This window comes from Ranitomeya variabilis, chromosome 5 (assembly GCF_051348905.1).
Source record: "Ranitomeya variabilis isolate aRanVar5 chromosome 5, aRanVar5.hap1, whole genome shotgun sequence".
In the NCBI taxonomy this organism is placed as follows: domain Eukaryota; kingdom Metazoa; phylum Chordata; class Amphibia; order Anura; family Dendrobatidae; genus Ranitomeya; species Ranitomeya variabilis.
The window spans coordinates 651,879,360-651,893,304 of NC_135236.1; the positions used below are offsets into that span (position 1 = coordinate 651,879,360).

Genomic DNA, 13,945 nt, shown 5'->3' on the forward strand with positions numbered 1-13,945 from the left:
GAAGATCCAGGCGAAAGGATACAGGATTAAGAATTTCCAATATCTTGTAAGGACCAATAAAACGAGGTTTAAATTTGGGAGAGGAAACCTTCATAGGAACAAAGCGGGAAGAAAGCCACACCAAATCCCCAACACGTAGTCGGGGACCCACACCGCGGTGGCGGTTGGCAAAGCGCTGAGCCCTCTCCTGTGACAACTTCAAGTTGTCCACCACAAGATTCCAGATCCGCTGCAACCTATCCACCACAGAATCCACCCCAGGGCAGTCAGAAGGTTCCACATGACCCGAAGAAAAACGAGGGTGGAAACCAGAGTTGCAGAAAAACGGCGAAACCAAGGTGGCGGAACTAGCCCGATTATTAAGGGCAAACTCAGCTAACGGCAAGAAGGTCACCCAATCGTCCTGATCAGCAGAGACAAAACACCTCAAATAAGCCTCCAAAGTCTGATTAGTTCGCTCCGTCTGTCCATTAGTCTGAGGTTGGAAAGCAGACGAAAACGACAAGTCAATGCCCATCCTACTACAAAAGGATCGCCAGAATCTGGAAACGAACTGGGATCCTCTGTCTGACACAATATTCTCAGGGATGCCGTGCAAACGAACCACGTTCTGGAAAAACACAGGAACCAGATCGGAAGAGGAAGGCAGCTTAGGCAAAGGAACCAAATGGACCATCTTGTAGAAGCGATCACATATCACCCAGATAACAGACATGCCCTGAGACACCGGAAGATCAGAAATGAAATCCATGGAGATATGTGTCCAAGGTCTCTTAGGGACAGGCAAGGGCAAGAGCAACCCGCTGGCACGAGAACAGCAAGGCTTAGCTCGAGCACAAGTCCCACAGGACTGTACAAATGACCGCACATCCCTAGACAAGGAAGGCCACCAAAAGGATCTGGCCACCAGATCTCTGGTGCCAAAAATTCCTGGGTGACCTGCCAACACCGAGGAATGAACCTCGGAAATGACTCTGCTGGTCCACTTATCAGGCACAAACAGTCTGTCAGGTGGACAAGAATCAGGCCTATCAGCCTGAAATCTCTGCAACACACGTCGCAGATCTGGAGAAATAGCTGACAAGATAATACCATCCTTAAGAATACCAACAGGTTCAGCGACTCCAGGAGCATCAGGCACAAAGCTCCTGGAAAGAGCATCGGCCTTCACATTCTTTGAACCTGGTAAATACGAGACAACAAAGTCAAAACGGGAGAAAAACAATGACCAGCGGGCCTGTCTAGGATTCAGGCGTTTAGCAGACTCGAGATACATCAGATTTTTGTGATCAGTCAAGACCACCACACGATGCTTAGCACCCTCGAGCCAATGACGCCACTCCTCAAATGCCCATTTCATGGCCAACAACTCCCGATTGCCCACATCATAATTTCGCTCCGCAGGCGAAAACTTCCTAGAGAAAAAGGCGCAAGGTCTCATAACAGAGCAACCAGGGCCTCTCTGCGACAAAACGGCCCCTGCTCCAATCTCTGAAGCATCCACCTCAACTTGAAAGGTAAGCGAGACATCAGGCTGGCACAAAACAGGCGCCGAAGTAAACCGACGTTTCAACTCCTGGAAAGCCTCCACGGCAGCAGGAGCCCAATTAACCACATCGGAGCCCTTCTTGGTCATATCCGTCAAAGGTTTCACAATGCTAGAAAAGTTAGCGATAAAACGACGGTAGAAGTTAGCGAAACCCAAGAACTTCTGAAGACTCTTAACTGACGAGGGCTGAGTCCAATCAAGAATAGCTCGGACCTTGACTGGGTCCATCTCCACAGCAGAAGGGGAAAAAATGAACCCCAAAAAGGGAACCTTCTGTACACCAAAAAGACACTTTGAGCCCTTGACAAACAAAGAATTTTCACGCAAAATTTTAAAGACCATCCTGACCTGCTCCACATGCGAGTCCCAATTATCAGAAAAAAACAGAATATCATCCAGATAAACGATCAGAAATTTATCCAGATAGTTCCGGAAAATGTCATGCATAAAGGACTGAAAAACTGAAGGGGCATTAGAGAGCCCAAAAGGCATCACCAAGTACTCAAAATGACCTTCGGGCGTATTGAATGCGGTTTTCCATTCATCCCCTTGCTTAATGCGCACAAGGTTGTACGCACCACGAAGGTCTATCTTGGTAAACCACTTGGCACCTTTAATCCGGGCAAACAAGTCAGACAACAGCGGCAAAGGATACTGAAATTTGACAGTGATCTTATTTAAAAGCCGATAGTCAATACAAGGCCTCAAAGATCCGTCCTTTTTAGCCACAAAAAAGAATCCCGCACCAAGAGGGGAAGAAGATGGACGGATGTGTCCTTTCTCCAGAGACTCCTTGATATATGAACGCATAGCGGTATGTTCAGGTATCGACAGATTAAACAGTCTTCCCTTAGGAAACTTACTGCCTGGAATCAAATCTATTGCACAGTCACAGTCCCTATGAGGAGGCAATGCACTGGACCTGGACTCGCTAAAGACATCCTGATAATCAGACAAGTACTCCGGAACTTCCGAAGGCGTAGAAGAAGCAATAGACACAGGCAGGGAATCCTCATGAATACCACGACAGCCCCAACTAGACACTGACATAGCCTTCCAGTCAAGGACTGGATTATGGGTCTGTAACCATGGCAGCCCCAAAACAACCAAATCATGCATTTTATGTAGAACGAGAAAACGTATCACCTCGCGGTGTTCAGGAGTCATGCACATGGTAACCTGTGTCCAATACTGCGGCTTATTTTCTGCCAATGGCGTAGCATCAATACCCCTAAGAGGGATAGGATTTTCTAATGGTTCAAGAATAAAACCACAGCGCTTAGCAAATGAGAGATCCATAAGACTCAGGGCAGCACCTGAATCTACAAACGCCATGACAGGATAAGATGACAGTGAGCAAATCAAAGTTACAGACAGAATAAACTTAGGATGCAAATTACCAACGGTGACAGGACTAACAGCCTTAGATATACGTTTAGAGCATGCTGAGATAACATGTGTAGAATCACCACAGTAGTAGCACAAGCCATTCCGGCGTCTATGAATTTTCCTCTCATTTCTAGTCAGGATTCTATCACATTGCATCAAATCAGGTGTCTGTTCAGACAACACCATGAGGGAATTTGCGGTTTTTCTATCACATTGCATCACATCAGGTGTCTGTTCAGACAACAACATGAGGGAATTTGCGGTTTTGCGCTCCCGCAACCGCCGGTCAATTTGAATAGCCAGGGACATGGTATCATTCAGACCTGTGGGAATGGAAAAACCCACCATAACATTCTTAATGGCCTCAGAAAGGCCATTTCTAAAATTAGCGGCCAGTGCACACTCGTTCCAATGTGTCAGCACGGACCATTTCCGAAATTTTTGGCAATACACCTCAGCCTCGTCCTGGCCCTGAGACATAGCCAGCAAGGCTTTCTCTGCCTGAATCTCAAGATTGGGTTCCTCATAAAGTAAACCGAGCGCCAGAAAAAACGCATCAATATCAGCCAATACCGGATCTCCTGGCGCCAACGAAAAAGCCCAATCCTGAGGGTCACCCCGTAAGAATGAAATAACAATTTTTACTTGTTGAGCAGAGTCTCCAGACGAACAAGGTTTCAGGGACAAAAATAATTTACAATTATTCCTGAAATTCCTAAACTTAAATCGGTCTCCTGAAAACAGTTCAGGAATAGGAATCTTGGGTTCAGACCTAGGATTTCTGGTAACATAATCTTGTATACCCTGCACACGAGCGGCAAGCTGGTCCACACTTGTAATCAAGGTCTGGACATTCATGTCTGCAGCAAGCTTAAGCCACTCTTGAGGTAAAGGGGAAAAGAAAAAAAAAAATGAGAGAGGGAAAAAAAAACCTCAAAATTTTCTTTCTTATAATCCCACTTCTGCAATGCATTAAACATTTAATACTGGCCTGGCATACTGTTATGACCCCAGTGGACAGGGTCTCAGAGGAACGTGTAAGTCTGCAAGATACAAAAATCCAGCTCATAGGGCTGTGGTAACTGGGTTGACCAAATAGCTACTCCTAACGCCAACACTAGAAGTAGCCGGGGATCATGCCTACGGTGATCGCTAGATGACACGCGCCAGCCGGAGAATCTAACTACCCCTAGGAGAAGAAAACAAAGACCTCTCTTGCCTCCAGAGAAAGGGACCCCAAAGCAAGATACAAGCCCCCCACAAATAATAACGGTGAGGTAAGAGGAAATGACAAACACAGAAATGAACTAGGTTCAGCAAAGAGAGGCCAGCTTACTAATAGCAGAATATAGCAAGATAACTTATCTGGTCAACAAAAACCGTATAAAAATCCACGCTGGAGATTCCAGAACCCACGAACCGTCTAACGGTCCGGGGGGAGAACACCAGCCCCCTAGAGCTTCCAGCAAAGGTCAGGATACAGATAGGAACAAGCTGGACAAAAATACCAAACAAAACAAAAGCAAAAAGCAAAGAAGCAGACTTAGCTTGGAAAACAGGAACCAGGATCAGAGGACAAGAGCACAACAGATTAGCTCTGATTTCAACGATGCCAGGCATTGAACTGAAGGTCCAGGGAGCTTATATAGCAACGCCCCTGAACTAACGGCCCAGGTGAGGATATAGAAAAAGACAGACGCTCCAGAGTCAAATCACTAATGACCACTAGAGGGAGCAAAAAGCAAAATCACAACAATGCGCCCTGATGAGCATGCTCACAGGGCCTGTGATTAGCAGCAGTCAATGAAGCTGGGTACGTACACCTATTCAGTGCGCATGCACGGGGAGCCACTAGACACTGCGCAAGAGCGGGGTTTTAGAGCAGATTCACATCGGCGCACCCCGAAACACCAATCAGAGTGCGTGGGCGTCAACAATACGACAAACACGTGACTGATCGAAAATGAAGCGCCACCCCTTTGCAACCCCGGAGCATGCGCACACAGTCAATGAAGCTGGGTACGTACACCTAGATTCAGTGTGCATGCGCGGGGAGCCACTCGACACTGCGCAAGCGTGGGATATTGGGGACAGTTTAATTGCCAAGAATGATGTGACAGGTTCCCTTTAAGACATTTTGACAAAGAAAAAATGCCCGTGTGTACACAGTGCTTGTTAAGCGCTGTGTATAGTGATCAAGAAGGCAGAGATGGTAATAAACCGCCTCTACCTTCTCTATGTATATTTTGGCTGTCTCCGTCAGCCGGATCCCCACTCCCGCAGTTACTTGACCAGGTGCAGCTTCGCTACTATTCAGTGATGACTTAGAACGTGAATGTAGTTGGAGGAGGACGTTGAAAGTCTATGGGCAGTCCTAAAGCAGTTATCTACTTTTGGGGCACTTTTTTTCTCCCTTAAAATGTATATATTTGGAGTTCAAAATATTATTTTGAATAGGGTTTTATTAAAAATGAGGCACCGTTTGGCTTTCACTGACTCTTTGTTTGCACGTTCAACTTTCATGTGGGCTGTGGTCAGAAATCAGCTGAGAGGAGCTAAGAAAAGAACGACAGGCAAAAGAGATACAAGCTCTCCCAACAGACTGGCAGGACAAGCTCACTGATTGATTATCCGTTAACTCATTCCGCAGCCAACAATGGACAGTGCAATACAGACGTGTAGGAAGGCAACCTCTGCTACATTTGTAATCAAACCCAATGGCAAAAAATATTTTTTTTTAGCTCCAAATGCATTTAAATGAAAAACAAAATTATCCCGAAAGGTGGTTAAGGGGTTCACTATACTGAACCGATGTTGATTCCCACACTTCACATTGACTGATCAGTTCTCTAAAACAACCACAAGATCCTTTAATCACATCCAGATCCTTCTACAGAGCGTAATTTTCGGACCAGACGCTGGCTTCCACATAAGAATTAAAGGGAGTCTGTCAGCAGGATTTTGACATGTAATCTGCATGACGTAGGGTTTAAAACACAGATTTCAACTATCTGTATCACGTTTACATACACCTAAGGTTTTATCACCTGGTGATTATCATTGTCTGGATTACAGCAGCGTGCTAGTCTGCATGATAGTCTGACTCCACCCCCTCCTGTGATAAGCAGCTCACTGTCAATAGACATTGTACATATAGAGCGGGGAGGGGTGGGGTTAGCTTTCTCAGCTCTGCTGCATGCTAAATCTAAAAATTCTGATTGTGTGAGTACGTCTGCGCCCTAAGTGATACATCACTGAATTCAGTTTGACTTTGCCTACATTATATTGCTCTCTTTTATGAGGTAGCAAAAACCTACTGACAGATTCCCTTTATACAGCGTGATAAGCATTTAAGCTGTTGAGGTTGGGTCGGAAGAAAAAAAAATATAATACAAAGTGGATATTTTTTAATTTTATAACATAAAATATGTAAAACAAAATGGCTAAGAATTACTAGTCTCGAGGCTTTGGATGCTGTGCCATTTCTTTATTGACCATAACGAAAGACTTACTTGGACATTTCAGCAATTTCGGTAAGATGAACCTGCTTCCGGTCAGCCATCTCCGAAGGGAATATGGTGGTCATGAGATCCTGCAGGAGAGCAGTGATGGGATAAGACCCCGCACTCAGATACTGCGAAGGAGACCATTACACAATTATTAACAGAGGGTACAGAGCAGGTAGGAGGAGATGAACACCGATGACAAGTGTCCATGTTACCTCCCGCAAGCACTGCTTGCATAATGGGCAGTATGGCTGGTGGTCCATGCACCGCTCCAGGCATTCCCTACAGAAGGTGTGTCCACAAGGGGTGGTCACCGGCTCCAAAAACATCCTGCGAAGGAGCAAAAAAACACAGATAAATAAGACCAAAACAAAAAAAGTCTGAACAACACTGAAAAACAGCAATTCAGGAGCCTCCATATTTTTTCTTTACTTTTACTTTTTGGGTTTTTACAAATAGTTTTACACATTGATAGATTGGAACTTTTATTTTTGGGGGGGAGAAAGGGGACGATTCGCACTTTTTGTACTTGTATTTTTTCATTTATTTTTAAAAACTTGTTAAATTCTTTTTGAACTTTCTTTTCAATCATTGTAGGGAACTTGAACCTGTAGCCATTTGATCGCTTGTACTACAGTATTGCAACAAATATATATATCTTTACCCACGCTCCCCTGGTCCAGCATTGAGTCTACGCTGATGCTCTAGGTGTCTTTTTCTCAGCAGGCAATCGGTGGGTTCAAGGGCGTTTAGAGCCACTGAGCTCATAGATTGGCTGCAGACAATAACAGATGACGAAAACTCAATGCTGGACCAGGGGAGGATGAGTAAGACGCACTTTGATTTTCTTAAAACAAAACTGTAGGTGGTGGACAGGGTGTTTCTGAAACTGGAACACACATTTAATAAGCCCACCCAAATCATCCTGACACTACGATTGCGTCTCGAAGGCGATGAGTACCTGAACAGACAACCCACTCGGTCCTCTCCAGTTAAAAGCAACTGCTAATGTTTCACAGTGTCATATAAGGGCTTAACCCTCAGTGATCGGAGCTAGCTCTGATTACTACTGTTAGAGGTAGGTGCTGGCTGTCCACTCCCTGACAGAAGTTATGTCGCTTATCCATGTTATGTAAATAAAAGCTTATAACCTGACATTAAATTCGTCCATTGGTTGTATAAATTATTCTTTTGAAAGCTGAAACCCTCAGGTTAAGGAAATAAATTGGCATCAATGCAGAAATATACTGATCAGTTAATGGACACAGAATGGACAGATTTTGGCAAGACAAAAGTTTTGTCGCCTGGTCATATAATGCACCCAATCCTAATTTACATCCTCACCTGTGCTCAGTAAATGATCGGTAAATTAGTGTGTATAAAAAGAAACCCAGCACCCAAGACCTTCACTTGAACTGCAACTTGAGCTCTGACAACATGCCAAAAATCCACCCTGCGACCAAAGCCTGGATTATCAAGATGCTGAAGACCAGATCCACTGCAGAGGTGGCTGGCACCTTTAATGTGTCTCAGCGTCAAGTACAAAGAATTAAAAAAAGATTTGTAGAGACTGGAGATGTGTTCGACAAGCCCAGGTCCGGCAGACCCCGCAAGACAACTGCTCAGGAGGAACGTTTGTTAGTTAGAAAATCCAAAGCAAGCCCCTCTTCCACTGCAGCAGAGCTCCAACAGGCCTGGTCACCTCAATTCCCTGTGTCAACTAGAACAGTTTGTAATATTCTGCCTCAAAATGGCCTCCATAGTCGAATCAGTGCCCAGGAGCCAGCACTAAACAAAAGGCAAATAAAAAACAGTGTTGCATTTGCAAAGTCCCACAGCCTGCTAAACAGATGGACGCTGGAAAAGTGGCAGAAGGTGGATATCTCTGATGAATCTTTAGTAGAATTACACCACAGCCGCCACAAATGCTGCAGGAGACCTACTGGAGCCTGTATGGATCCAAAATACACCCAGAAAACAGTTACATTTGGTGGTGGAAAGATCATGGTCTGGGGTTATATTCAGTATGGGGGGGTGCGAAACATTTGCAAGGTGGAAGGCAATATCAATAGCCTAAAATATCAAGAAGTATTAGCTAGTAGCTACCTCTTATATTCCAAATCATAAAAGGGGTCAAATTCTGCAGCAGGATGGTGCTCCATCTCATACATCCATCTCTACAACAAAGTTCCTCCAGGCAAAAAAGATCAAGGTGCTCAAGGACTGGCCAGCCCAGTCACCAGACATGAACATCATTGAGCATGTTTGGGGTAGGATGAAAGAGGAAGCTTGGAAGAGAAAACCAAAGAAACTAGATGAACTCTGGGAGGCATGTAAGACTGCATTCTTTGCTATTCCTGATGACTTCATTAATAAATTGTATGAATCATTGTTGAACCGCATGGATGCAGTCCTTCAAGCTCATGGAAGTCACACAAAATATTAAATATGACTCTAATAGCACCACAACTTCATTCACCAATGTTATGCAACATATATTTGTATTTTAAGTTAATTGCTTGAATATCACATTACTTTCTGTGGGCGACAAAACTTTTGTCTTGCCAAAATCTGACCATTCTGTGTCCATTAACTGATTAATATTTCTCCATTGATGCCAATTTATTTTCTTAACCTAAACCACATTTCGGAGGGTTTCAGATTTCAAAAGAATAATTTAAACAACAATGGATGAATTTAACGTCAGGTTATAAGCTTTTATTTACATAACATGGATAAGCGACATAACTTCTTTCAGTGAGTGTATAACACAGCTGGGAGCCATCATTTATAGAGTAGGCTCAACTCCTGAATCTGCACCATTCACCTACACTATTATGGTCTATGTCGGGAATGGGTTACTAAACCTCTGACTGTACTGATGTACTCAGGGCTTCTGCCAGGGGAGGCTGACAGCTCTCCAGTGCATTAACAGAGGCACTCGGGCAGCAAGGTTATGTATAAGAGAAATGACTGCTCCGGCTGTGGATTTTCTGTTCAGTTTCCAGGGAAACATGCCAGAGCCTCTCCAAATCCTACTAAATGTGCCCTTAAATAGACTGGAGGACTGTCCTGCTGCTCTATAGATGCGGCAGAGAACATCGTGTAAATATAATGGGACCGGAATGTAAAAGGACTTCATTCTATTAACCCTAGAAATGCTGCAAATCACACCATTGCTTGTAAAATGCAGACATGTTCGGTATGATGCTTTTATTTTCATACAGAACCAGTCAAAAGTCTGGCCAAACCTGTTCATACAATGGTTTACCTTGTTCTTATTTGAATCTGCACATTGTAAATTCAGGCTGAAGGCAGCAAAACCATAAGGAAACAAGTAGTAAAAAATAAACATGTAAAATAAACCAGAATGTGTTTTAAACCTTAGAATCCTCATAATTACCCCCTGTACTGGTTTCTTTTACATGTGGACCCAAATGAGTGCCTTTGTGATTTTGCTGCCTTCAGTCGGAATCAATAATGTGCACATTCCATTAAGAACAAAGTAAAGTATTGCATGAACAAGTGTGTAAGAACTTTTGATTTGTACTGTACTTATTTAATAGGCATATTTAGACAGAATAAAAAGGGCATGAAACAAGGAGTATGTGAAAAAAGAAAACACACCCTGCCTTAAAAAAACAACAAAAAAACCCAACCTTTTTTATCAAACTGAAGTCATCGGAGAAAAGTCACACAAGCACAGAAAGATGTGACTCCAATATTTATGAGCCAAAAATTATGTATGGCCCAACCAGGAATGATGACATGGCGCAGGGAACGAAAAGGAAAAAAAGTGACTCACTATTAGACCTCATTCAGATGTTGTTTCTTGCGGACGAGTGAAAACCTCGTTTCAATGATAGCGAATAGAGCAATTCACATGTCGGAGTGGTCGGCCAAAAATTGTCTGAGGCCTCTCCGCGACACATCAGACAAAAAATCATCCCAGGGCGCCCGGGATGTAACGAGGCCGGCATGGAAATGCTCCAAGGAATGTCAAAAAGTGACAAAAGAAGTGAATATCCTTTGTTTTATTTTTTTTAAGTGATGCTGAATTCTTGAAGAAAGTCAGCAGCAAAAGCTGTAGGGTTTGCGGACACTTAGGAAATCGATACCCAGCAAAGATTTTTGCTCATTGTCATTGGTCGACATTCTCTCGCCTACAGGAATAAATCTGAGAATTCTATCTACTTTGTACAAAAATACTGAAATTTTGCTTTATTTCCTTATTTAATCTCTTGATAACTCACCGAATACACAGTGAACACTCTACATCCGAGAGGCTCAAGACGTCTTTCAGCACTGGATCGGGTGGGAGGCAATCTGTGTCAGTCTCATCATCCTCCTGAGCGTCTGGAAAACATATTTCGAGGACGTGACATTTTCTCCGTGTACGGCAGTCTGTAATTTGCCGAGTTCTAACTGCGATGCCAATTTACATTAGCGGGAAAGCTTCCTATATCATCAGTGGGCGGTCCAACACTCAACACCCCCACTAATCTGATGTTGATGACCTAAGATAGCTTGAAATCTTCACGAATGTCCCCTCAAAAATCATATTTAAATAGCATTTTAAAAGAGGAAGAGAACAAGGCCAGCACCACCTATTGGAGGTAGCAATCCTGTATGTGTTTGTCGATATCAACCCCAGAGCCTTACCAAATGACCTAGGATATAAAGCCAAACCAGAATCTCCATTTGCAGACAGCTGTTTGGGGGATCTTGCCCCTCATCGGTGCAAAGCAGGACACTGGTTAGCTTGATGAAAGGACTATGATGAAGGGTCTTAGGAGTAAAGTTTCTTAGTGCAAAACAGAGATGGAAGGCGTTTGATGAGGGGATAGTCAGAAGAAAGTCATACAAGCACAGAGAGATGTGACCTCACTATTTATGGGCCAAATATTATGTATGGCCCAACCAGAAATGATGACATGGCCCAAGGAATGAAAAGGAAAAACGTGATGTCTCCACTCACTATTCGGCCTCATCTTAAAAGTCAACATCAACACCAGAGCCTTACTCCATGACCTAGGCTATAAAGCCAAACCAGAATCTCCATTTACAGACAGCTGTTTTGGGGATCTTGCCCCTCATTGGTGCAAAGCAGGACACTGGTTAGCTGGATCTGAAGGAACTATGATGAGGGGTCTTAGGACTCTCCTAAAAAAAAAATCACCAAGCTAGTGTAGGGAGACATAAAGGCCAAGTGATGCTCCGTAGAACAGCTTGGCATAAGCCTCAGACCTCAGTCAAAAGCCTTTCACCCAGCCTACTAGTGTCATACTTTGCACTGATGAGGGGCAAGATCCCCGAAACAGTTGTCTGCAAATGGAAATTCTAGTTTGGCATTATACCCTAGATCATGCGGTAAGGCTCGGGGGTTCATATCAACCTATAGGTTTACTAACTCCAATAGGTGGTGCTAAGTCTGTCCTCTTCCTCTTTGAAAATACTATTGACTATTTTTTTGGGAGGGGCATCCAAAAAGGTTTAAACGTTCATTAAACGTTGATATTAAAGGATTGCTACATCCAATTGGTGGCACTATAGAGCCTGTTCTCTTTTTCTGTGAAGAAGTAGTTTGCATATTTTATTTCCCATGTAGCACCGCATGGCCTATAAGTCACCCATGGTCAAAAATGACATCCATGTAAAAATAAGTGATACAATATTGCAGTTTCTGCATTGACCACTAGATGTCGGTATAGCAGGGCATAAACACATGTTGCTTTACAGCCTACAGTAAAACTGATTGTTATTATCTCAATATCATTGGAGAGTTAAAAAGGAGTAATTTCTTCAAAGACAAGATCAGCATATATCTGGGATATGAGAGCAATGTTCTGCTGGCAGAAATTTGACCACTTAGGTTATAAATCTCCAGTCATTTCGGATCCAATCCAATTTTCATTTCTTCCATAGAAATAGTGGCGCAGTAAGGAACCGCCACATAATCACTTCCCAAAGGGGAGGAAGATATGAAATATGAGGAGCAGGAGGACGACTTGTACGCAGCAGTGTATCATGCAGATCTTTTTATCCATTTCATGGCCCGGAGACAAGAGCAGCAGACGCAGAACCGCCATGACTCATCTCTCTAAGCATTTACTGACATGAAATGAATGAGACGATGGGAGACAGAAATAAGAGGCAAGGCATAGTATGGCAGAATGTTGTGCATGTCCATTTCTGTGCCCTGCTCGCTATACACTAGTGGGCTGGTACCACGTCAGAGGGCTCGTATACTGTGTGTAATGTATGGGGGTCTCCACGATGTTCCCTAACAGACCTAGCTGGGAGAAAAAGATTGGGCAACTCTGGACTTTCCCAAAATAAAAGCCATAAGAGGTGTTCGGCAGGGGCTTACTCCCCTCCCCCCATCGAAAACACTTGTAAGATGGTGGGAAATGGCAAACATCAGCAGAGCAAGCGTTCTTCCGACAGCGATCAAAGGCTAAACATTTTTTTGAGGTTGTTGTCAGTAATGACAAATTTTCAAGTGGAAATCTTCAAATCATCTTTTAGAGGAGAATGGTGGTCCCCGGACTTTTTTTTTTAGGAGGGGAACACATGGCATTACTATACATTGTGTGTTCCTCTCCTGATAATTGGAGAGAGAATTTTCCCACCAGTTCTGTATCCATATCCATATCCATGGATAACTTGCCCGGGGCATGCTGAGCAGTGGTCCGCAGCACCATTGGGAGTATAGTAAGTGGTGGCCCCACATGAGCCCGGCCGCTCCTTTCAAATGGGGACACAAGTGCTCTGTTCTGTTGCCCGTTCGTCAGACCCCCACCCCCAAAATGTTATCAACTGTCCAATGGATGTGCGATACTTCTTTTCACTCGTCAACCCCTTAAATTCTACCATACACTTTACAGGGAAGTCTTTCATCCTAAACTGACTCTATAAACTAAGCACATAGCCTTTTACGGGATGAAGACCTTACGAAAAAAAAAATTGCACCTGTAGTGCTCTAATGGCTACCTCCATTCTGTAGATATTGAATGTTGATCAAACACACTAATTAGGGTGCTCGGTGCACCCTGGGTGTGGCCAAGAGGCTCAGTGCTCCGCTCCGCCCAGAGATTTTGGCTGTCCTTGCCTCCCTCACTTCTGATTGACAGCATAAGCTTGCCTGAACTTTCTTTGCACAAGACAGCGCTACCAATCACCAGTGATGTAGGCGGGGACAGGCAAAATCAGTGGGCGGAACACAGCACAGAGATGCTTGGCCACACCCAGGGTGCACTGAGCACCCTAATTAGCATGTTTGATCAAATGCCAGTTTCTGCAGTGATCAGATCACTAAAGGTGTGATTTTTGTAGGGACTACAATCCCCACAAGGCTGTGTCTCTAGCATATAGTGTCACTTTGGCCTGACATACTCGTTTAAGAGAGATGTGGGACAAATACTTTATTTGGCTGACAACTATTCTGCATGTAAAAATCTATCAGGCATATTAAAATCCAACATGTCCGATCCTTCTTTTC

General features: G+C 43.9%; 1 protein-coding gene across 2 annotated transcripts in view; it reads right to left on the reverse strand.

Annotated features, from left to right (window-relative positions):
* The window catches only part of LOC143776709 (LON peptidase N-terminal domain and RING finger protein 1-like), a 55,564-nt gene that overhangs the window by 24,875 nt on the left and 16,744 nt on the right, over positions 1–13,945 (reverse strand). For both annotated transcript variants that reach the window (XM_077266391.1, XM_077266390.1), the window contains exons 6-8: positions 10,698–10,800; positions 6,660–6,774; positions 6,451–6,572 (exon numbers count right to left, since the gene is read on the reverse strand). In XM_077266391.1, the coding sequence (XP_077122506.1) occupies positions 6,451–6,572; positions 6,660–6,774; positions 10,698–10,800 (340 nt within the window). The remainder of the gene's footprint in view (positions 1–6,450; positions 6,573–6,659; positions 6,775–10,697; positions 10,801–13,945) is intronic.